The sequence below is a fragment of the Coloeus monedula genome, assembly GCF_965178545.1.
Source record: "Coloeus monedula genome assembly, chromosome: 12".
Lineage (NCBI taxonomy): Eukaryota > Metazoa > Chordata > Aves > Passeriformes > Corvidae > Coloeus > Coloeus monedula.
This window is the reverse complement of record NC_138792.1, coordinates 14,167,588-14,192,779: the sequence shown is the minus strand read 5'-3', so window position 1 is coordinate 14,192,779 and position 25,192 is coordinate 14,167,588. Positions and strand designations below refer to the sequence as shown.

General features: G+C 49.0%; 2 protein-coding genes across 6 annotated transcripts in view; one reads left to right on the top strand and one right to left on the bottom strand.

Moving 5' to 3' along the window:
* The window catches only part of MCF2 (MCF.2 cell line derived transforming sequence), a 54,669-nt gene extending 49,008 nt beyond the window's left edge, over positions 1–5,661 (top strand). For 3 of the 5 annotated variants that reach the window (XM_082289572.1, XM_082289571.1, XM_082289569.1), the window contains exon 30: positions 113–335. In XM_082289572.1, the coding sequence (XP_082145698.1) occupies positions 113–165 (53 nt within the window). In that variant the 3' untranslated portion in view covers positions 166–335. Of the gene's footprint in view, positions 1–112; positions 336–3,724 lie in introns of those variants that run through there. The other 2 variants (XM_082289573.1, XM_082289570.1) reach the window with 1 other exon arrangement.
* Positions 5,662–7,272: 1,611 nt separating this feature from the next.
* Positions 7,273–20,876, bottom strand: F9 (coagulation factor IX; the record flags this gene model as incomplete). The annotated part of the gene is made up of 8 exons (XM_082289135.1): positions 7,273–7,820; positions 10,550–10,673; positions 11,182–11,420; positions 13,452–13,580; positions 15,264–15,377; positions 17,207–17,231; positions 17,568–17,731; positions 20,810–20,876. The coding sequence occupies 8 exons, from the start codon at positions 20,874–20,876 to the stop codon at positions 7,273–7,275; spliced, it is 1,410 nt and encodes a 469-aa protein (XP_082145261.1).
* Between the last annotated feature and the right edge of the window lie 4,316 nt (positions 20,877–25,192).

Sequence of the window (25,192 nt, the reverse complement as noted above, 5' to 3'; positions counted from 1 at the left end):
CAAAAAGCCTGCAAAAGTAGTAAATTAAGCTTTTGTTTGTTTGTTTAACACATTAAGATGTTTCTGAGACTTTAGGCACTAGTAAATTAAAACCAGGCATTTAAAAACATAGATTTCTTTGCAAGAGCGCTGGGTAGAAGATCGGGGAGAAGAGACGGAGTCTGACCAGGGATTCCCGTGACTGTTTTGCCTCCTCACTGCAGTAGCTCAAACCCCGTGTGAACAGGAGGTACCTAAGCAAAATCTCCTCCTGCTGCAAAAGACATCGTGGCCTGACCCCAGCACTCTAAAGGCAATACTTCCTTCCTCCCTGCTGCCTCACTCCTGCCCTCACTGCTGCCTGCTGGTTAATCCATCCTTAGATAAAGTTTATAATAAACAGGTTACCAGGTTTCGGCCAAAGGCTTCGAGTCTCCAAACCCATATTTCTCATTTTCTAGCTGTAAATGTACATAGAAATAGATAGGGAAGCGTAAGAGGTGACACAAGAAAATGCCTTAAGAGCAGCCTGTTGCCCTTGCCATGTACGCAGCATCACCTCCATGTGTTGCCTCATCACCATGCTATCCATTGGAAATGGGAGACCAGGGTTTGATATGGAACAGCTCAGGAAACTCACATAGACTTAGTCCATTAAAAAAACCCAAAAAAACCCCAAAAAACTAGTTATGACTATATGAAGCAAATTTAGCAAGGAGATTTCTCTTTAAATACTTCTTTCTGTCAGAATCTATTATTCCGATGAATGTGAAGGAAGCTGTCTGAAAGGCTTAAAATTCCAGTCAGCTCTTGCTGGTTTTTCAGTATATTTCAGTGACATCCATCCTATACAGGAGGGTATTTTTTATCCCCTTTGTTGCAGGGCGGTCAAATCTCACAGGTTGAAGGTTTTCTGATTTTATGTAAGGGATAGTTTGCTGACCAATGTTCAGAGTTTACTGGCACCCTGTTTTCAAGGTGCAGTTATGGCTCCCTTGATCATCTCTCCATGTGTAGCTATCTCACCAGGTCCTATGCAGAAGGGTTTTCCAGCTGTGACTGCATCTCAAAAAAAGGGTGCTGGCAAACTTTGAGCCCTGGTTTGCATTGTCAGTGGTCATATCCCCAAAAACCTAGAGACTGTCAGCTCCAGACTGGTTTACAAAGTTGCTGAGTACAAACTAAGGAGAATTTCACGAGGTGAAACCACAGAAAATGCCTCCTGTGAGTCCCAGGTTCTCCAGAGTCATGTCCCGGGGTCTGAGAGCACTGAGGCTCTGTGTTCCCTGCTGAGGTAACTGTTCTCTTCTGCTGTTGCTGATCGTGGCTGGAGTCTCGAGGCATGATTCTAGTTTTACATGCACTCCAGGAAATATTGGGGGAATGATGCAGGATGTTTTCTTGCTATTTCCTAGAGCTATTCCTAGAGTTTTTCAGCGATGTGTCCTTAAGCCATAAGCAACTTGCACTCTGAAAATTGATTTTCATACAGTACTTTTGCATTCAGCAATTCCCTTTACTCTGTGGGCTGGTCGCTTCATGCTGCAGGTGACACTGTAGCACTGACTCCTTGGGAATGGTCTGGATCGGGCTCTTTCCTGCTTCTTCAGAAGATGGAGCTCTTGCTCCAGTATAGCAGAGGGAGAATTAGGCAGCCAAGCTCGTGGAGCAAAGTGGGGGCAGGAGGGAGCATCAGAACCCTCACAGATTATGAGCTGCTTGTGCTGAAATACTGGTTTGCATGTCAGCAATGTAAGCTTGACTAACATGTGGGGTCCCCAAGAGCTTAGAGAGTGTTGGAGTCACCTCAGTGCTGGGGGAGAGGCAGTTCTGGCATTCTCTGGGGGCAGTGCCTGTCTTATTGCTCGGCCCCAGGTTCCCCTAATTAAACTTTATGTCCAGTCACAGAATTTCAAAGCAACATTCATACAAATCTGGAGGTTAGGATTTTTTTCAGGGCAAAGCCTTTAGCTGAATAGATTAAATGGTTCCCTTACCTTCACATTTCCTCTTAGATTTATACTGTGGCCCTAACAAAACCTGCCACCACAGGACAACTGATACCTGCATGCCTACAAGCTGTTCCTCTCCCATCCTGCTAATTATTCCAGTGTTGAGCCAGTACAAATCATAATGCAGTTACTGGGAACTTTTTGCTGTGCATTTTAAGTTAGCAGAGGGGCACTTGGTAAATGCTTCACTCCCCAGCCATTTCCAGCTTTGCAAATCCACGGTCCTCTTGTAAATCTTGGCCTGGATAGAAGCCATGAGGCTATCTGGGAGGAAGGTGGCTGGCTTGGAGATCATTTTGAAAATGAATTTTCCTTCTGGTGAGCCTCTAGCTGTAAATTCTGAGATTAGTCCTTGCTCTTTTCTTCCAAATAGATTTATTCTCTCTCCTGTGCAAACCCATGGTGGATTTTTTTACGTGCATGATGAAAGAATAGTTTTGTATTGCAGGTGGTAACATGCAGAGCTCAAATGAAAAATATTTGGAGAGAACTGTGCTCAGAAAGAGCAATATTCAGAATGTAACTACTGTTGAGGCTCAGCCATGTGTTGCTGGTTTCAGCTGCCTTGCAAGTGGTCAGGCATTGCCTGGTCAACTGACTCGGCTTTTCCATGAATTCACACAGAGATGCAAGATTATCTCCTCATTCAGGGAAGGTGGGGGCTCCAGCATTGCAATCACAACTCCTCCTCTGCACTGCAGCAGGAGACAAAACATTTCTGCATGTCCCTTGGTGGCCAGTGTGCCAAAGATCACACTTTGAAGCACTGGCAGGTCTGTGTCAGTGAAGAAAAGGGCATCTCACCTCTCAGCTGCACTGCAGCACCCACGGCAAGGGCTTGGAACCAGATTTTCTCTGAAGTCTCTTCTTACCCAATCCATGCTGTGATTTAAGGTGGACACAGGCTCCTGTTCTACATGCCAAACCCTCTCCTAGTTTGTTTTAACATCCCACTTGCCAAATTCTCTCTTCCAAGCCCTAAGGGGATTCCCTGTGTGTGCTCTTCATGCCATAAAGCTGAGCAAAGGTTTCCCCCCACTGGCAGTGCCCGAAGGACCAAGCTTGCATGTCCATGCCCCCACTGGACAGGGAACTGGGGATTGTCCCTGAGCCAGGGGAGCTCGAGGCAGCCCTTTTGTGGCTCCCATCTGCCTGATCAGGGTATTTATTGTCTGTGGCTTGAGCTTTCGCAGGCTGCTGCGAGCATGTTGGCTGAAATGTGCAAGCTTTGTCCAAGTTTGGTTAAAATGCCACTTGTGGCTTGCAGCTGCAGCACAGCAGTTTGCACTGCCCCTCACGCACTTTAATGACTGCAGCCACAGGCTTTTGTGTCTATACAGGGTCCCTTAGAGGCAATGCTGATTTCTTTTTGGCCTTTGGAACATAAAGCAGGGTCTCCTCCTATGATCTGAGATGCCAGCCAGCTTCACAGAACAGCTATTTAGTAACGCCCTAGAAAACCACTTCAAGCCTGACAAAATAAGGAGCCTAGAGAAGATATCAGCTGGCCTTGCTGTGATAATGAAGTAATAGATGATGGAAATGAGTCAAACCCTGTGGTCCTGCCTTAGTCAAGGCTCTCACTGAAGCCAGTGGGAGTTCAGCTTTTAGGGAGAAATACAGAAGTGCATTTATTTTTTTTATGTTATACAAATGTTACATGATTATAGGGAACAATGTATTTCTTGGAATAAGATGCTTTAATATTAACATCATTCTCCATTACTTTATAGATGCTGCCCTGTGTAACACGAGAAAGTTCAGTTCCCCTTGAATTAAGGGTGAACTAGTAGCATCTTATTTTCGATGCTCTTTGGAAGCTTTCAACTAAGTGTTACAGAGAAATAGCACAATAGTTGGAGTTGTCCTGTACTATTCATCACATTCACAGACCTCCACAGCATCATCTGCACTGAATGGGACTGGGGTCCTAAGCAGCTTCTCATGCTCATAAAGGAAGCCATTCTCTGCTCTTTGGGTTTTTTTTGCCTGTGGAAAGTATGATATTTTATTAATTTTTCCTACTGTTTTTCCATGACATACATCATGTTTTCATCAGAGAAGTACACTACAGTTTCCTGACACTTTGTTTAGATGCTTGAAATTTCCTCTACAGGTTGAAGTAGGTTTTGCCTACTTGTTAGCTGACAACTGTTGAAGTTGCAAACAAGAGTTGAGTTTTGGTAAACCAAAAAGAAAAAAAAAAAAACCAAACAAAGAAGCTGTATGTCCCACTTAATTGATTTTATGGGTGGATTTTTCTTAAATATCTGCTTCAGCTATGTGAATGTAATGTTCTGTAAGAGCATCATCTGGCTGACTCACATGTGAGGATGCAATAACACTAAAGATCCTCTTTTTGCACTTAGGGTCTGAGTCCAGCCCATTGCAATCAGCCTCCTTGATTTCAGTGGGGTTTGGATCAGGTCAAACTGACAACTCAGGGTTGTCACCAATCACTTAGGGTCCCAAAGCGTCCCAAGGCTGAAACCTGTATCTAGCAAGTGTTGAAGTTTACATTAATGTATGTACTTTTGGAACACGTGCCATAAATGCAAGCTAAATGTCCATGTTTGCACTAAGGATGTTCTTGTGATAAGACTTTTTCAGCATCTTTAACAATAATGTATCTATTGAATTTTTGAGAAAGGAAGAAGAATGTTGAAGACTCATAATTTAATTATTTTGTGTTTCTTTGTCTAGTTTTGCTTTTGTAGAACATAGGTAGGTACAGGTGGTTTGAACTTTTAAGCAGATGTGTGCAAAGAGCACCTGAGTGTGTGGAGAGCAGGGTTAATAGTGTGCATGCAGTAGTGAATTTGCTCTGTCCCAGTCAAATGCAATGTTTAGACCATGGACTAAAGGGGGACCTTTATGATCTGACTTTTATTTGTGAACCAGTCCTTAGACACAGTCCCAAGTTGAGTTAAACATACTGGGGTTTGTTTTGTGACCATTTTTGTGTGGAGGCACTGTTGAGCCACTCAATGGCTGTGGTTGCCTGGGGGTTCCCCATCACTCAGTGGACATCTCTCCACTGTGGGTCTCCAGCATGGGGGGTGACCCTTGTGCACCCTCAGAAATGTGACCAGCTGAGTCTGAACTGAGCAACACCACAGACCTAGAACAATCCTGATATCCTTCAGCCACTGACAATCACAGTGCAGAGGTTTTAAGCCACTGAAGGTTCTTTTCATCTACTTTAAAATCAATCACAATGCACTAATTGGGTGGGAAAGTAGGAGTGTCTTAAGTTACTGTTGGGGCTGTTTATAGCGGTAACAATTCTTGTGGTAACAATACACATTTTGAGGTACAACTGTAAATATTTGTCTGAAACATAGCACACATTGCATATTAAATGATTTTAATCTTTTTTGTCTTCCATGGTTTTAAATCTAAGCTTTTATTAATTTATGAGGTTGATAAGTTCTGCAAATCTGAATGTACAGTCTGAGGTTTTTAACATTTGAAACTTTGCACACGACATGGTATGTTCCCCTGAGTATGCTGTTGAACTAGGCTCTTCATGTATATGTATAAATTACAGTAGAGAATTTTCTCTGACTGCAAGTTTAAATGAACTATATTGTATATGTACCTGTAAAAAATGTGTTAAATCTATATTTAAAGATTAAAAACTTGTTAAATAAATCCATCTGAGAATATGCAGTTCTGTTCAAAGACGCATCTGCTGTAATTCTAGATAAAAAGCTCCTCACAGTGTTGGTTTTATTTCATTTCCTTGGAACAACTTAAAACCTTCTTACATGCATTTTGATTTTGAGGTAAGCAGTGGCAGATGATCCAGTTAGTTTCTTGCTGGATGCAGTGGCACTGAAATTGGGAGAGGCACCTTAGTGCTCATACTGACGTCTGAACGAGCAGCTGCTGAAACCCTGCCCTGGCTCAGGGTGTCCCCAGCCTGCCCCTCATCCATCCCAGCACGGCTCAGGGTGTCCCCAGCCCCGGCCTCCCTTTCCTTCCAGCACCGTGCAGCACTACCAGGAGCCACCTCTGGGCTGAGGAGCACAGGCTCTGCTCACGGGTGGGCCCATGGGGGCAATGTGGGCATCAGCAGAGGTGGCCTTGGGGGCAGGGAGAACACCCCTGGCCGTGGGTTCTGCCCCTGGGGCCATGCTGGGGTCCCTGCAGGCTGGTGAAGCCTGCCCATGCCAGGCAGCCCAGTGCAGGTCCTGGAAGCCCCCCTGTTTCCTTGTGCACCCCTGGAGGTTTCCATGGAAGGAGAGACAAGCTGAATGAGCACTGGTCAGAGATAAACCTCCCTTCCTCTGGGATTATTCCCTTCCCTTGAAGTTGTGAACTCAATTAAACATACCTGAATCAAGCAGACAAAGGACCCCTGCCCAGCACTGCCTTTCCCTGGGCTGCCACCTCCCTTCCCTGTGCCTCTGTGTCAGTGCCAGCCCGGACACAGGGCAGGGGTCTCCTGGGGATGTGTCTGCCTCAGGGTGCCCCAGACTGTCTGCACTCAAGGGACATCCATGAGCTCGTTTGGGGAGGGCAACACATCACCTCCATCACTGCCAGCAGTGCCCATTGCTGCAGTCCCTAATTCAGCTGATTAACAGGGAGACCAGGACAGGTATGGAGCACTAAGCAGTTCTCTTTATAACCCTAACAAGGCCCAGCAGAAATCATTAGCTTAAAGCCTGCCACTACCTTTAGATGAGTTTTATACAGATTTTAGGTGATTTTTACAGTCAGTTTTATGCTGTCCCAAAGCAGGAGGAGCATTTTCTGCTGCCCATGATCTACCTCAGCCTGATTCATGTGAAAACAGCTGTTTGGGAGCACTGTGGGTGCATTGCTGAGGGCGTTCACCTCCCTCATGGGCTCCTGCTACTGGGATGCTGCTGAGGCACCAGTGCCTGCTGGGCTTCCCCTGCCCACACTGCTGTGTGCCAGCTGTGGGCAATGCTGGTGGCACACTGGCCCGGGACATGTGTGAGCCATTCCCCAGCTGATCCACAGCCTCTGCATTTGGGATCTGGGGACTTATACCACCGCAGTAGTGCCAGTGCATTCAAAAATGGAGCCACGAGTCATTAAAAGGGCTTTTTATTTCCTTATTACCATATTTTCATTGCATTCTCTCAACTTTCTGCTTTCCAAGAGCAAAAGTTATTTCATTTAGAAATGTTTATTAAAATGCAATGATATCTCAATACCACAGAGCTTGCTGTGGTCCCTCTTCAGCTACCCAGTCCATCCTCCAGCACTGTGCAGCCTCCCCAGCACGGCATCGTGCTCCCCTGGGTTAGGCGAGCCTCGTGGTTTGCTTTATCCAGTTCACGTACTTCGAGACCCTGGTGTAGATGCCGTATTTGCCTGGCAGGGCACATTCCTCTCCCCAGCTGGTGATCCCTGTGAGGAACCAGGTGCCCTCGATCTCCGTGGTGTAGGGACCCCCGCTGTCCCCCTCGCAGGTGTCCCTGCCCCCGGACGGGAAGCCTGCACAGAACATGTTGTGCAGGATGGTGGTGGAGGTGCTCTTGAGGCAGGTGGGCCGGTCAACAAAGGGCACCCTGAGGACCTGCAGGGTGGTGGCCTTGCGGCCGCGGAAGAGCTGTTTGCCCCAGCCACTGACCGTGCCGATGCCTTGTTTCAGCAGAGCGTTGGTGAACTCGCGGCTGCCCAGGCAGATGGGGGTGACGTAGCTGTTGAAGGTGAGGGGCTGGTCCAGCTCCAGGAGGGCAATGTCGTTGTGGTACTCGCTGACGGCGGCGTTGTACGTGGGGTGGGGAAGCAGTCTCACCACCTTACGCCACTGCTCTGTGTGGTCATCGCTCTCCACATTGTGTTCACCTGCAGAGACAAATGTGACTCGGGCTGGGTCCCTCCACAACAGGACCACTGACCATGCCCTGGTGGTGCCATCCTGATGCGATTCCAGCCCAGCCCAGTGGCTGCAAAGTCTCAGATTGCTCTGAGACTGTTCCTGGCCAGGCTGCTGGCTCCTTGTCACAGGAAGCTGCAGGTTCCCTCACGTCTCAGGTCCCCGGCACAACCCAGGTTTGACACTGGGCACACATCATCCTATCAAGCGCCAAAGATGCAGACGCTTTTGCCAGAGTTAGCAGCAATGTGGCTGTTTTGGGGATTTAGCACCCTCACAGAGATGTAAGGGGATGTTGCCCTTGCAGCTACGGGGGCAAAACTCGCTGATGAAAAATCTTGGTTTAGAATAAATAATTTATTAGTGAAAAGAAAGCTTACCTCCGCTTTCTAAAACCACGGAGCCACGGGGCAGGATGGGGCGCAGCAGGGTACCAGCGCCATCCCTGATGCTCACAGGTGCCCCCGAGCCCGTGCCGCAGCTGCTCGCAGTCGCTGCCGGCAGCCGCAGGTGGCTGTGGCTGAGCTGCCGGCAGCCTGCTGCCTCCCCCGCTTGTGTAACAGGCAGAGGGAAGGGAGAATGCTCCGTGCTCTCGGGTCGGTGGAGGGGCAGCACCTGGGGCCGCCCGCCCGCCGCCTGTGCTGAAGGCTGGGGAGCAGGATGGCTTTTCCCGGCCGCTTTCCCGCAGCCCCGGGTGCGTTCAGCCCCTGCTGCGGGGCCCCTGCTCGCTCCGCCGCGCTCTCCAGGACGCAGCATCGCCTCTGAGCAGCTCCTGCGGCGCCCGGGCCCCGCCGTGCCTGCGGAGCCGGCCACAGGTGAGCGGGTCCTGCGGGCGCGGCGAGGGCTTTGGTTGGGCAGAGCGGGAATGTCAACTCCCTCCCGGGCTGTTTCTACAGTGTAAACGCAAGACAAACGTGGGGGAGACTTTCAGGTGGCTTTTCTTACGTTAGAGGTGCTTGCTACTGCTGGGGACCTGAAAATGTGATTCAGGGATGAAAGTGGAGAAGCAAAGAAGCGTAGGGGAGGGGAATGCTTCTTCCACACCCTGCTACAGATTTATTTTGCCTCTTAGGATGTTATATACAAAGCCAAACATTTAACGTGAATGGGTGTAAAGGACTCAGATGTTGCCCATGCAGGGAACATGGTGCAGACACAAATTCAATAGTACTGGAGCCCTGCAAAATCATGTTTTGCTTTCCTGACTTGCTGTCTGGCCAAAATCCTGCCCTGGAAACCCAGTGGTGCCGCAGAGCAGTGTGAAAGGAGTGTGAAGGGACTCAGCTGATAATGTGTACTAAATGCAGGGAGTGTGTGATGTGCAGGAGAGAGCCTGAAAAGAGAGGCAGTCTGCCTGCAGATGCAGCAAACACAAAACTTCTCATCAGGTGGAAATGTGCTTTTCTGGAGAGGCTGTTTTTGCACTTGGTATTTTGTACTTTCACACATCAGTGGGTCCAAGGCTGGCCTTTGTGCTGGGCTTTGCAGCAAAACTGCTGGGAAGCAGCAAAAAATACTGTGTGCAAGCTGTGGGCCTCCTCCTGCCAGCACCAGGCATTAGTGCCCAGCCCCAAGGCACTCAGCCTCCAGGAGCCAGCCAGGCCCACTCAGGAGCTCAGCCTTATTAACAGGATGCAGCTGGAGCTGTTTTGATGAGCTCATTTGTGCAGGTATAAACTTAGTGTGTCAAGACTTAGGTAAAATGTCATTTCTGTCACCAATACATAACATAGTGCTTAAAGAAAAAGCATCAGTCTCCCATGCCTCCTCTCAGTGCAGCTGGAGGCAATTACTGACCACATCACTGCTCCCCTCCTGTTCCTATCAGTGTAACCTATGTGAGATTCGTACTGGGGAGACACAAATGGTTTGGGGAAGCTGATTCTGCCACAGCAGTGGAAGGTGTTACCACCAGGCTCATCAAGGCCCCATGCTGAATTATCAGCAGGATGCTGAGCAGGGGGTCTGGCACAGCTGGGTACCACTAGTCAGACAGAAAAACCCTTTCTGAAGCAGATACAAATGTGATTTTTGGAGTAGCAGCATCATGTGTTGTGCAGCCCCTCCACAGAACCCCGTCTGACTCTTCAAGACCCCGCTGCACAAGCACACTTTCCCACATGCCAGCCCAGTTTCTCTGCCTTAACACATAAATTCTATTTACTGGCAAAAACTTAGGAGCGAAAGTAATCATCTTCTCCTTGCAAGGAGATTCAGGCTACTGCTGCCCCTCTTGAACCAGTAACACAAATCCATTCTGAGAGTGGTGGGAAAACAGTGTGAGCTCCAAGAAGAGCAGAACTCCCTAGTGAGGCCTGAGTGGCCAGCAGAGATAAAAATCCATCACACCAGCCCATGAGACAGCATTTTAACTGAACTCCACTGGGCTTTAAAGCTGCCTAGATGAGCCTCTGGCTCCGGTGAGCCTGCCCGTGGCCAGGCTGAGCTGTGTTTACACTGCGGTCCAGCAGCTCTGTGGCTTTGGGACCAAGGCAGACCCAGCTCATTGCTCCTACCAGAGGTGGTGGCACCTGCAGGGACCAGACTGATGAAATGTTTTAACCTACAGCAGCCTGTGTGAGGCCCTAGAGCAGCGTGCGTCCTGCTGCTGCCCATACCGTGGCCACGGTGTGCTGCGCCATGCAGTGTCCAGCCGGTGCCAGCCCTGCCCCGTGCCCCTCCTGCCCAGGGTGCTCACCTGCCACGGCACTGAGGTTGTGGGTGTACCCTGGCTTCAGGCAGTGCGCCGCCGTCACCACCCACTTCTCGTTGATGATGGACCCGCCGCAGAAGCCCAAGCCATGGCTGTTCACCAGCAAAACCTGTGGGAACAGGGAGAGCACACCCAGGGCTCTGTGTAAACCTGGACCAGTGGAAGGTGGCTCTGGTCACAGCAGGGGATTGGAACTAGGTGATCTTTAAGGTCTCCTCCAACCCAAACTGTTGGATGATTCTATGATCCGCTGAAACTTATGGAGCCAAAAAATGAGTTGTATTGCTCCTTGCAAAACTCCCTTCCCTCAGCCTTCAGCTTACTTTTGGTACGTTCATGGACTGCTGGGCAATCTGGTGCTGTAGCTCAACCCTTTGTGTCTCACCAGGTAAAGCTGCTGTGACTGACTCCTGGCTTTTTTTGCCAGAGGAGAGCCCCATCCAGGCGAGTTTTGTTGCTGTGGCATTAAACTGTGTACAGAAAGAAGCTGTGCTCCTGTTAGGCTTCTCAGGAAGCCAATCTAACCTCAGGGACAGGCTTTGGGTATTTAAAAGTAAGATGATCCTGTACTCAGAACACGACTGCTGGGGTTACAGATTTGCAGAAGCAGCTGGTACCTGCCAGGGCACCTCTCCTTTCATGCTCTCTGACCCGCCGACCACCCGCGTGCCCGTCCTGAGCACGGGGGTGATCCTCGTGGTGGCAGCAGTGCTGGTTTCCGTGGTGTTGTCGAGCACCTCGTCATGGGCATCATCAGGGTCGTCGCCAGTGATGTTCCAGTGCTCGAAGGTGTTCATGGAACGGGTGAGCTTCCTCTTGGCCTCAGGAGCCGTGATCCTCCCGCAGGGATAGGGCACTGGGAGAGAAAGAGCCACAGCTGTGACTGGCTGTGTCACACTGAGTGACAGTGACCAAAGGAGCAGGGCAGGAGGCAAATGCTGCCCCACCTCAGCACCGTCTGGGACCAGCACAGGGCTGTGGGCTGACCACGTGTACCCTGTGCACAAGGGCCTGTGCCTTGGAGCCACAGTGAGGGTGATTTGTAAAAGTAGCAAAAGCATAGGTTGTTTCTGGGCTTTGGAAACGACATCTAAACAGCTTTAAAAGTGAAAGAGGCTTGTGTTGAGCGTGCGTGCCTGACGGGCCGGGACAGCTGTGCCTGCTCTTGGCCGGATGCCGTGCTGCATACCTGGGAATCCTGGGCTGGGCAGCCGGGCGCTTGGCCGGCATTTCTACAGCAATGACTCCAGAACAATAGTGAGCCAGCTGGGAGAGGGCAGGAAATGATGTCTGCCAATTGTACAGATAATCCTGCTTGGCACCAAGGTGAGGAACACATTAATAAACTCTTCCTAGAGTTGTATATTTTCTCTGTTAATGAAGATCTCATCTGTAGGCTCGTTTCAGACGAGCTCTTCCCATTCCTCTCCCACGCAGTGTGTGCCGAATTCCTGCTGGTAGTGGCAGTCAAAATAGTAAATAGCACCAGGCATTGTCTTTCATCTGAAAAGCTTTCAGAAGCACTGAGCAAACAAACATTAGTGCAAAATCAGATGTGAGTGTGGCCTACTGAGACTTCATCCTTTATTTTTAAACAGTTCACTTTAGGAACAGGACTTAGATGAGTGTTGAGTGATGGAAAGTGGTGCCTGCAAGGTTAGCCTATGAAAGGAAGTTTTCAGAGCCAACAAAAGCTGTGCTTTTGCAGGAAGGGCAATCACCCAACCTGAAAGATGATCTTCTTGCTAACTGAAAACCTTTCTGGTCCAGTGAAAGTGATATGGCATGTTAGGCAACACAGACCTGAGCTCTTGAGGATCTCTTTTAACAGGATTCCTAGCCTAGGATACTTCCTACACTGACTGCTGACAGCCAGCACGTTCAGGAGGTCAAGGTCAACCTTGCTGTAGCTGTCGGAGCTCACCTGTGCAGGTACCTGCATGCAAGCTTGGGTGTGCAAACCCGCTGCACTCAGGTGTTAGAAATGTGATAGCATCAAATCTTAAACTGACTTCAGATGACAAAATATTTATCTGCTCAGTGTCTTCTCTGCCAGATGTGCTTCTGAGATGTTCATGCCCAATTAATTTGCTGTGTTGTGGTGGGTTGGGTCTGCACGTGTCAGTGTAATGGTCTAGGAGCAGGGTAAAGCTGGGGAATATAACAAGAACCAGCTATTCCTTAGCCCTTTGTGAAGCTGCAGCCTCAAGCAATGCATTTTCCTTCCACCCCACTCAGTATAACAGCTAAGCCAGAGTCTGTTCTCACTGAGGGTCTCTGCAGATACAGTGCTGGGAGGACAGCACCACCACAAAGCTTCACTTGTACCCACCCAACTCAGGTAATTATAAGACACTGGGTGATGGCCAGCCATGAAATGAACCATCAGAAGGATTCACAGTAAGCAAAATCTTTTGTTCTGAAAAGTTCAGAGCATCCTCAGCGTAGAATCAGTAACTAACTAGTAGCTCCCACTGGAAGAACACGGGAGCTCTGGCTGGGTGCTGGTGCAGCTGAATATCAACTTTCTGCCTTCGGAAAACTCCTGATCCATATTTAGAACTGTAAGATGGCTGCAGGTAGGAGAGGAGCCTGTGTGAGCAGCTATCTGAAACAAGCATTTGCCCTTGAACAAATTCCTGGACAACTACCCTCCCTCTCCACCCACCTAGGCTAAAAAAGGGATGTTTACATTGAATCCTTCCAGCCAGACCCCGCAGCTGCCCTTGGGAAAGTGCAGGGTCGGGCTCTACATTTGCTAATCAGGAAAACATGCAACAAGGTTTCCAACAGGATATTGCATGTCTATGAAATTCATGTCTCTAAATCCAGAACAAGACCTTGAACACTTTAACTCAAATCTCTTAAAAACAATTTGAAAGTTAACCTGTAGGTTCGCAGGACTTTCCATCTTTGTGAAGTTTATAGCCAGCAGCACAGGAACACACAACCTTCTGCGGGGGGTCATGACTGCAAAAGTGCTTGCAGCCTCCATTTTTAATAGCACAAGTGAAGTCTGAAAAAATCAAAATGAAGTTGTGAGAGCTCTTTTGAAACACAAGTGGTCAGAGATTTGTTGAGACTTGGGGTTTTGGGCTCAGTAACCCCCTGTGTTGGATCCAGACTATGGAAAACAGATGATTGTTTGCAAGGAGACGGGGAAGAAGGACAATCGCATCCCTGCTCACGGTGAGGGAGCAGCAGGCACTTCTTCGAGCAGGCAGGTTGAGGAGTTCATAGAGCCCCACAGAGCCCTGGCACAGCCTCCTGTCTCCAACAATGGCATGCTGTCTGAAATTTGGCAGCCTGACCCTGAAGGACTCCTGCAAATATTTGGTCACAAGCCACGTGATTTCCCCACTGCTGGGCTGCTTTCCCCACGCCGTGCTTATGGCAGTGGGGGAAAACACCACACACCAGGTTGGAGCAAACCCTGCACCCAGGCACGGCTTCGCACTGCGATTATTGCTGGGCTCTGAATTAAAACTTTAGGACAAGCCTTCTGTTCTTCCTGATGTACGAATCAATCGTCATAGCCTGGCTTGGAAGACCCATTTCAGCAGGATGTGTGATGAAACAAGTCCCAGCCTGAGGCAGAGAGAGATGTCCATGACTTGCACCTGTCTTTTCCCACCCCACCTCTCACTTCTCTGTGGTGGGAACACCTTGGAGGTGGGAAACCACAAATCTGCAGAGGCCCTTGCAATTCTCAGTGAGTTTTCAAATAACTTCACAGCAGATTAACTCCACTCCTACTTCCTCAAGGACACCTCCCTTCCTGTAGCCATTTTAATGCCATCATTTACTATTTTTACAGAGCTCTTCTTCATGCCTCACTTCCAGCTCTATTTTTGCTCCTGTCTCACTTCCCCAAGAAATTTGCAATGAGACTATTTAAATTTGATGCAACTTTGAAATGCTCTTTTTAACGTACGCTCCTCTCTTGCCAGAGCAGAAATACAACTAGAAAGAGAATCTTTTATTAGTGCAGTGAGTCTAGCACATTATGCGAGTTGCACAGCCCCTGATTATATTATAAGAGCTGAATATCCCTCTTGCTTAAATTATCAGCTGTATGGTTTTCATAAACTCCTAAACCCATCAGGAAAATATTTGCCTTTTATTTGCCTTCAGAATCAAGGTTTCTGCTGATACTTATAATTATTAATTAAGCAGAGTGCCATTGAGAGGAAGCTGGGATAATCCTGCCCTGCCCATCACCTGCTGCCCAGCCTGGCATGAGAAAGGGAAAGGGGAGTGGGAGAATGGGGGCTCCATGGGGGTCTGTGGGAAACTGCTGCTCTCAGCAGGTGAGCAGGTTGTCCCTGAGTGAGCAGTCCCGGAAAGGCTTGTGCTGGGGACATAAAGGAAGGGCTCTGTGTCAACATTTGCCCTGGCAGCCACAGCTGAACAAAAGACCTTGAGCCTGAGTCTCCACTGAACCCTCCATAAGAGCAGGTGCTTGGCAGAGGTGGAACTGGGCCTGCACTGGGGGCTGGGAAAGACCAGAGATATCCACTGCAGTATCCCTCTGCAATCCCCAGTGCCAACAGGCTGAATTGACACTTTCCTGCAGTGCCTCACAGCAAAGCAAAATGTGTCTGAAACAGCCCCCGACAGGGTGAGACTCTGACCCCACTTGATCCCATGGGGTTTCAAGCAGAGCAGCACAGCCACTGGAGGAGCCCCTGGTACATACCTATCTCACAGTTCTTGCCTTCATACCCAGCTGGGCACCAGCACACGTAGGAATTTATCTGGTCCTTGCACTCAGCTCCGTTTTTGCAGGGATTGGGGTTGCACTGATCTCCATCTTGGAGAGAAGACAGGAGAGTTAACAAACACGAGCGTCCTCCACGGCTGGTGCCCACCACGTGCTGGAGCCTTGCTCTGTGCAAGCTGAACAAGAGACAGCACAGCCTCCTTCTTTATAATGGAGAATAAGTCAGATCCTGGCAGCCAGACAATGTCAGCGCTGGGGCGACAGCAGCAGTTACTGCAGTCCCAGATGGGTCCCCTGTGGGCTAATTCTGCTCATTTCAGCAGAACCCCTCTTCAGTCACCCTCACGCAACATCTCAACAGGACCTCAAGTCTTGGCCAAATTAGACAAGTTTAGAAGGTTTGCCACTTCAAGAGTGCTGTAAGTGTCCTAACCTGGATTGTTTTAGCACTAAGGCTGCTCTGTGAAAGTTTGGGTCTGTCCACTGTGGTTTGGAGACCTCTCTGCATGTTAGGATTGACAGTCTTCATCATTGCTCTTTCTTTCTCAGTCCCGTACTGCTATTACCTGGTCTAAATTTTTTCCTTATGTGCCAGGGCTTTTATTTGCACAGCTGCCTCCAGCTGAGGACCTGAGGCTTTAATGAAAATACTCACTAGTGCAAAACTGGTGATCTAACACTTTGGAAGGGTAAACCAGTGATGTTAAATGACAGGGGATGCCCTTTGAAATACTTGAGCCAGGGCATGGAGACAGGGGAAGGTCTTGCTGTGTTTGTATCTGCCAGTAAGTGTGGCAGTTAATGGGGTTTTCAGGAATGGGCTGGAATGCAAACGGGAACAAAATGGTTTGGGCTCACCTGAGTCATGGTGCTGAGGTTTGCACATAAGGTGAGGGCTGCAGCTGTTGCTGCTGCCTGGTGAGGGCAGTTGGGTTTGGGTGCTGTGCGAGGGTTGAGCTCCTGTGGGCTGCACTTGTTGGGAATAGCAGCTTGCACACTGAACAGTAAACCAGGCACTTCGGATGACAGAGGAATATATGGCACTCCTTATTTTTGATGAGCTAATTTGTTACAGTGGCAGGGAAACAAATGCAGTGTTGAGTTTCATCAGTTGTTTTTTCAGAGGACAGTCCTACAATGCAAATGTAATGCTTTTATTTTATAGTCTGGACTGAGTAATCTGAATTATTTAAAGCTTTCTAGTGAGATGTTCTGGGCACTTTGCCAATCTACGAAGGAGTTCATTTATTGAAATGTCCTTAAAATTAGTTACAGATGTTGTAGTGGGCATTGAAATCTTTTTGTTAAGGGACCAAGGAGTCGTTGGGGATGGAGACTGAAAGGAAGAAGTAGATGTGGAAAGAAAACAGTGAAGTTAAGGGTTTGGGAGCAATGGTGTGAATTGCAAACAGCTGTTCGCCATGATCATGTTGAGTCTCCACTTTAATATGGCATTTCTAGGGATTCACACTGTGCTTTTGCAAGGCTGTGCCTTATCTGGAGATCTCTGCTTGAGAACAGAGCATTTGCTGTTTGCTGAAGGGGTGTTAATTATTGCTGTGGTATTTTACTCTGTAACACAGCTGAAGCTGAAGCCCAGAGAGTGACCTGGGCTCAGTGACATCCAGTAGTTTGCCTGAACTGGTTTTGTTTCATGAAGTTATTGAAATTCATTCAAAAAAACCCTGCTTGAACAAATAAAGCGCTAAGACATCTTTTTTTTTTTTTGTTGGCTTGCCATTTCTATACCAATGGGACAGGCCCAGGCTGGGTGGCTGCAGGATTTGGAGTGCAAGGCTCTGACTGGCTCTGTCATAACAGTTTCTGGATGCTGAAATACATTTGTTACAGTAACATCAGCTCTTTATGCACTGAGAGAGGAATATTAGACATTAGAACATGAAGAAAGCAGCTCTTACCAATGTATGTTTGCCAAAACTGCATCTGCAAAGGGAAAAAAAAAAGTTTTCTTTGTTTTCTAATTTCTGGGTACTGTCTGATGGCAGTAGTACTGGGATGGCTGCAAAGATGAAGGAATGGACTTGCAGGGAAATCACCACCTCCATAATCCCAGTGGTGACTGATAAAGCTTCTAAAGCAGTTCCCCAGCCCAGGTGATGGAGCACAAATGAGAACCAACCATGCCAGATTCTGCCCTTGGCCCTGTAAGTTTTCTCCTTGCTGTTTCCTCCTCTGCCCCCTCTGTGCGCACCTGAAGGGCCCGTAGAGGTGTGGGCTGGAGGGAACAAGGTGCTGCCATTTTGCAGCAGCAATACTCACTGTCCTCTCTTCGTTTTCAAACACTTCTCGGGCTTCTTCATAGCTGCACTTTTCTTCTATGCACTCCCTCTCGAGGTTCCCAGGAATAACCTCTTCCAGCCTGTTTGAGTTGGCTCTCCTTTGCCTCTGCAGAACCGAGCTTGCCTCTTTGTTCTCGATGAACACTGCAATTGGGGCAGAAACAGGGGCTGGGGAGACGCCTGTGCCGTGGGTGCTGCAGCTGGGACGGGCTCTGCTCTCCCAGAGAGCCCTTTCCAGGTGTGCAACCCCTGTTGCCCCATGGCCAGGGACATTTCAGGAGGGTTATTGTGGACCTGAGGTTTCTTTATTGCCCAACTTAAGTGCAATCCAAAGGATCAAATCTGGAGAGCCAAATGTCAAAACAGTCAATAAGCAGAAAGGACTGATGGCAAGAGGGTGATGGGGAGTGCTGAAGTTTGATGCTTAAAATACCCTAAAGCAGATGGTGTGAGAATCTCCCATCACAGATGCACAGACTGGAACAAGCTGTTTGAGAGGGGAAAATAATAGGCTTTTTCATGCTGCTGCTTGGTGAGGTCTTGTTTGGACACAGAAATTGTCCTGCTCTAACTGCGTGTGCCCGTGCTGGCTGTGAAAGGCCATTCGCCTCCGCAGCAGCTGTGGCCCTTGGAAGCTAGGGGCCATTTACTCCTCTCCCTGCCCCTCATCCTTGCCCGCGCCCCTGTGTCCCAGCATCTCCTGCTGCCAGGAGGGGTGACACGAGCCTTCCTCAGCCCCTGGGCCACGTCCTGGCAGCGGGGTGTTTGCATCCACCTCCAGCAGCGGCCCCGCTCCCGGGCACGGCCACCGGCGAGAGCTGCTGGCACTGCAGGGCCCGCAGGCCGGGTGGGATGGCCACAGCCACGGCGGCCACCAGCCTTGCCGTGGTGGCTGCCTGGTGAGGGGCAGTCCCCTGATGGTGCTCCCACGGGTGTTCTCCCGGCAGGGCCAGCAGCAAGGGCCAGCAGCAAGGGCCAGCAGCGGGGCCAGCAGCGGGGCCAGCGGCAGGGCCAGCAGCAAGGGCCAGCAGCGGGGCCAGCGGCAAGGCCAGCAGCAAGGGCCAGCAGCGGGGCCAGCGGCAGGGCCAGCAGCAAGGGCCAGCAGCGGGGCCAGCGGCAGGGCCAGCAGCAAGGGCCAGCAGCAAGGGCCAGCAGCGGGGCCAGCAGCAGTCCTGTGGCAGCCCCCGGCAGGGTTTGCTCCTGACCCAGCTCTGGGAGAACCCCGCCCGTGGAACACATCGTTCACCCGGGGCTCTCCCTGCTTTGCTGCCGCAGCCTCTCCTCGCTCTCCAGCGTCCCGCAGCGCGCTCAGCATGTCCCTTTTTGTCACCAGATGGCACGGTAGAGCAGCTCTCGGAGCCGTGGTGGCCGCCCGGGACACGGACCCTCATCTGGGGGCTCTGTGCAGGACAGGGTCGGGCACGTGTTGGACTGGCCCCACTGAGGGCTGGGGACACCATGAGCTTGGCCAGGCAGGGAGACAGGAGGCCGAGGGACACGCACCAGCCAGCCGTCCCTTCTCGCGGCCCAGTCCTGCTCCCGATGCGGAGCAGAGCCCAGCCCTGCTGAGCCTGCAGATGAGTTCAGTGGAGCTCTCCTGAGCCCCAGGCAGGTTGGTCTGATTGACCCAGGCCACTTAGAGTGCAAGGAGCCCCTTCACTGACAGGTATCTCTGCAAGGGAACTAACAGCTTTGGCAGTGCTTCTAATCCCTGTGCAGCAAGCTTGCCCTCTGCCTTCCTCATGCTAGCACGGTTTTGGTTAAAATGAAGTGTGTTAAAATCCTGACCTTAGTTTGGCAGTAGACATTGATGAGTAAAGCACTTCTGATGAAGCCAGGCTTGTTCCAGACACCGCATCCCCTGCAGGGTTGTGCTTTACGTGTGGGACATGAACAAGCCCAGGTCACCCACCCTGACCTGCCCCCTTCTCCTCATGGCATGGGCTGCAGCCTCTGGCTTTACCCCAAGCAGGGCAGAAGAGGCTCAGGTGGGAATGATGGAGCAGCCCCCCTGGTTTTGTGCCCTCTCCACGTGCTGAGTGCCCAGGAAGGCGGTGCAGGGGCAGCTGCACGGGGCCCTGCGTGCAGCGAGGCAGCGAGACATGCTCCTGCAGCTCTATCTGGTGGGAGTGCTGGGCACCTGCTGCAATTAACCCATTTAATGGAGAGAATTCATTTTAATGAATGCAGCTTTACCTCCTGTCAGGTCCCTCTAGGCTCCATTGCTTACTGATCCCACACGCTGCTTTACAAGTAAAACTTGATTTGGACTGAAGGCTGCAGGCCCTGTGGGGTGACAGGAGTGGCACTCACCAGGCTGAAAACCATCCACACACTGAGAATACACTCACACACCATTTACCAGCCTCTGAACCAGGATCTGAGAGAGCGAGACAGGTCTGGCAGGACACACCTGTCTTGTCTGCTGTATTTTATGGGGGGTGCACCTGGGTGGGTGGTGGCAACAGCATGAGGTTCTGCTCACTCTTCATTGCTAAGCAAATATTTTGGAAAGAGCCTTTTTTAAACTTGTTTCCAGCAATGTTTTAATGAAAGAAGAAGGGGCAGCCTTGCAGCAAACAAGAACTCACACTGGATGTGAAGCAGCCTCTGCTGGAGCTGTTGCTGCTACAGATAAATCAAGCAACAGCCTGCATTACTATGTGTGATTGCCCACATCCATCAACTGCTCTGTCTTGTCTACAGCTTTGGCTGCATCCTACAGTCTTTGTTAAAATCACGCTGGGTTTGGCTTTAAACAATCCTCGCAGTGGCAAATCCAATGAGTGTTTTATGGATGTGAGCACTTGTTTGTTCTCCTGGACAAAGTGATGGCACATGAAGATGACAGTCACATGGTGTGACTGTCACCCACCAGCAGTGCTCTCCCCTTCTCCCCTTCTGTGTGTGCCTTCTAAAATGGCTGAAACAAGCCCTGACAGCTTAAAGTTGCAAAAAATCTAAGAAAAAAAATCCATTCTTAAAATTAATCCCTGTGACACATGATGTACAAAATCAGCATAAAAGCTATTATTTCATTCCCCCAGAAAAGAACCAGAGCTTTAAAGAGGAGCTATAAAATGCAGCAATGCCTCTGAGCTGTTGTCTCTTACAAGACTGCACAAGCTGTCCCACTACCAAGTGACAAACTGTCCCTTTGCCGGTGTCTGTGACAGCCTGTACCCAAAAGTGAAGGATTTGCTCAGTTTTAAATGAACTCACCTGTATTTTCATCACCAAAACAAGCTCCCAGAAGACAAATGGAGAGTAGGAGGGGGATATTTGCCATCTTCTTCCCACTGCCCAGACCTCTTGCTGACAGCTTGTTCGAGTGGCGGAGCTCAGTCAATAGTTCCAAAGTGCAAGTGCTTGTTTACTGACTCTGGGTAACCCTTTAATTTAAGGTCCCAGATGTTCCAGTCCCCAGCAAAGCCAGGTGGATGTTCTGCTACCATCAGTGCCAGAGAAGCCCACGGTGTGTTCTGTGGCACTGGGGGGGCTCACAAGCTGGCAAACGCCGTCCCAGGAGCCTGGGTCTGTGCCCTGCTGGATGTGTCGGTGTCTCCCGGGCTGGAGTACCAGTACTTGCTCTGGGGCTGCCGTCACCCTTGGGTAGTTGTTCAAGGTTTTCCTCGAGCTTATGAACCATAAGTTCTGTGCACTCGGTCCAGAAGATTAAGAACGTTCTTTTGTGAGGCAAAGGGCTCAGACATTTATGGTTCATGGGTATTTGGGGTTACCTCTGTGTGCAACACAGACCCATCAGCTGCAGCTGAAGAGGAGATGCTGGATATGAGTAGCAGCCTCGTGAGCTCCATCTTGTCTAGGTGGAAAAAATCCTTTTTCTTCCTTTTCTTGAGCAAACAAAAGGTCCTGAAACCTATAATTCATCTTGTTTCTTCTTGCTCCATTTGAAATGATCTTTATTCATCACTGACAGTAGCTTTTGTTATCAAATTTCTGTGGTTGATAAATGAGTTAGGATGAGGTAATGCGCTGTTGATGTAAATTGAATGCAAAGTGAAGAAGGTAATGATCGCCTCTCATTTTCTGTGCATAAGGAAATGCAAATGTGAGAAAATAAATTGAGCTAAAATGCTGAAACAATACATCTCCTATCAATAAAAAGGAGTGTGGAGAATGGTCTGCCATAACAAAGGATAATTAGAATCTCATTACTGTAAATATTTTACTTTAGAACATAGGTAAGTCAAATTATTTTACGTTTATGGTGCATATTTCACTTGTAATAGTTTTTGCAACATTATTGCCAATTAATCTTCACAGAGAATGCCAACATCATTAGAATAAACATGGCTATTAATACAAATAATTTCTATTGCTTACTACTATTGCTGTCAACTTCTGGGGCACTAATTTGAAAGCAAAGTGCTTCTTTTTATTTATATTGCAAACAAATCCTGAGAACTGTGATCCCCACCGTGGGCCCTTTGGAGATGAAAGCTTTGTAGTTTAGGTGGGTGACATTGATCAGATCTGGGTGTATTTTGACTTGGTGCTCTATGTTCCCAAAAGAAGGGTATTTAAAATAACACCCAAATGATGTTCCTTCCCATGAAATAGGCTTGCTGTAGCAATGAGCTGTTAGGAGATGTCTCTTCTGGTTTGATGTGGTTTGGGGTTTTTTTGTTGAAATAACCCTTTTTTTGTTGGAACAGAAGCATCCCACACAAGTGATTGCTGAGTCTGTGCTCGTGCCCAAGGCAGAGGGAGCTGGCAGGGCTGCAGGGCAGCATGTTCCTGGCAGGGTCACCGCCTCTGACCTGGGGGCTGCCCCTCTTTCAGAGGAGCTCTCTGCTGCAAAGTGAAATGAAGCTTGTGAGAAGTTAGAACAAGAAATCATTTCCATTTTAATCTGATAGATTTCTTTAAAAATGTGCTCTGGCTGCACTGATCAATAATGTTAAACGGCCTGATGGCTTGAGGATCTTGTTAAAGGATTGTTCATAATCTCGCTTGTCTCCAAATGCACTCTTTTAAGTGAAAAATCCTCACTCAAAACCTGAAGCAATTTGCCCTTGCCCTCTAGAGAGCTGTGGTAAGTAATCTTCCCTTAACCAAGAGCAAACAAGCTATCTCTGAAAAAACAAAACAAAACAGGGGAAATAATGCTTGTTCTTTATTTTTTTCTTATTCTTTATTTGATTACTTTGGAGTCCCTGGGGTTTTTTTTCCTGCAGCTCTGATTGTGGGGATTTATGCAAATATAAGGGCAGCACAGCCATGGAGTCCCTTGCAGTGCTGGTCGTTCTGTTGTAATGATTAACGTCCTGGAGAAAGTACCAGCACTGGTAAAAGTCCCACAAGCTCCAGAGATACTCAGGTGTGTTTGGCCATCAGTGACCTCTCCTGGGAGAGGATATGCCCTGAGCTTCCCAGGTGGGCTGCAGAAGCCCTTGTCCCCATGGGGGAGGCTCTGGGCTGGTGGGATGACAGGCACGTGGAGATGCTGCTGCTGACTTCAGTTCTGTGCTGTGGGATGGGATTTAGGCCAAAGGAGGTGTCTGGGCTCAGTGATGTCAAATAGCAACGAGGATCAACTTTTCAGTGGTGGCAGCAGAGTCTGTACAGGAGCAGTGGTGCCTCTCCTCTCTCCTCTCTCCTCTCTCCTCTCTCCTCTCTCCTCTCTCCTCTCTCCTCTCTCCTCTCTCCTCTCTCCTCTCTCCTCTCTCCTCTCTCCTCTCTCCTCTCTCCTCTCTCCTCTCTCCTCTCTCCTCTCTCCTCTCTCCTCTCTCCTCTCTCCTCTCTCTCCTCTCTCCTCTCTCCTCTCTCCTCTCTCCTCTCTCCTCTCTCCTCTCTCCTCTCTCCTCTCTCCTCTCTCCTCTCTCCTCTCTCCTCTCTCCTCTCTCCTCTCTCCTCTCTCCTCTCTCCTCTCTCCTCTCTCCTCTCTCCTCTCTCCTCTCTCCTCTCTCCTCTCTCCTCTCTCCTCTCTCCTCTCTCCTCTCTCCTCTCTCCTCTCTCCTCTCTCCTCTCTCCTCTCTCCTCTCTCCTCTCTCCTCTCTCCTCTCTCCTCTCTCCTCTCTCCTCTCTCCTCTCTCCTCTCTCCTCTCTCCTCTCTCCTCTCTCCTCTCTCCTCTCTCCTCTCTCCTCTCTCCTCTCTCCTCTCTCCTCTCTCCTCTCTCCTCTCTCCTCTCTCCTCTCTCCTCTCTCCTCTCTCCTCTCTCCTCTCTCCTCTCTCCTCTCTCCTCTCTCCTCTCTCCTCTCTCCTCTCTCCTCTCTCCTCTCTCCTCTCCTCATCAATCTCAGGGCTTTCAGTTTTGTGTTGGGCACTTTACCTCTGCTTTTATGCTTCAATAATTGTGCCAAGAAAAGGCTCCCTTGCTGAATTCCCTCTAGATACATCCATTCCAGTTAGCACTTAGCTCCATCCCTCCCATTTTATTCTGTTTTTAATTAGACTCCTGAACAGGAGCACAGAGCAAGCTCTGCTTTCATCTGGGAGGTCCTGTGGCTGTGAAATATTTACAGGAAGTAAATAACTGTCAGAAAGTAAATAAGTCCCTGACTCTACATGAGTGTAAAAGTGCTTTGAAATAGTCTCATTCAAATAAAAGCTCCTCACGTTGAGTGGCAGTAAGGAAACAGCAACACAGGCAAAAAATCCCCAATGTAGAAGATAAACACAATTACTAATTCATGGAGCAGCACGTTTCACAGTAGCAGCTTTAGTATCTTTCTTTGCAGTTTGATTTAAAATAGGCCAGATTAAAAGGAAATCTGGATTTGGTTTGGTCATCATCTTTTCAGAAAGCAGAGTGCAGGCACGGGTAGACACAGCGTGCTGCTGAAGCCGCTCTAAATTTAGAATTCACCATCTCCACTTCAAACTCTGGATAAAGCAATGAAAGAAAGCTCTGCTCTTGCAGGTTTTGATGGGTCAGGTAGATCACCAGGCTCAAACATCAGTGTGCAGAGCAAGAGCTAAATTAAACATAAGCTGAAAATCTGGCTTGCTGCTGTGTCTTGGCATGAGATGACACAACCCCTGTCAGGCCAGGCATGTGTGTGAGATAGAGGCTTGTCCTGCCCCAGGTTTGGATCCAGCTGAGCTTGATTCCTTCTTCACTGATGGGGAGGATTCACTGTACCTTGCTCTGATGCCTATTGTTGGAGGAGGGAGGTGTCTCTCTCTTTCCTTTTCTCTTAACTAGAAAAGCAGCCTCAGTTGACAGATCACATTATGTGTCAAACTTTATTTTTGGATAGTTCAAACTGGGGTGAAACAAGTCTGAACCAGCACATCCAAACTCACCTCAGCCAAAGCTCTTGCACCTAACACTGAGCTTAAGGTAATAACCTTGTGTTCTTGTTCTGCCCATTTTGTAAGTCAGCATTTGTGGCTATTCCTTTGTTCATTTTCTTTGCTTTAATCATATTTCACCTGTAGTTTTTATCTTCTCCTTGTCTCAGGGCATCCTTGTGTCCTATTCACTTTTCCCACCTCCCTTTCTTCCTGCTCTTTATAGTTTGCCTTCTTGCCCTTTAGGAACAAAACTGTCTGTGGTATCAACACCAAAATCCAAGGGGAGGATATGCAGAGAAGAGAGAGGGACATTTCTAAGCTGTGCATCCCTAACTGACACC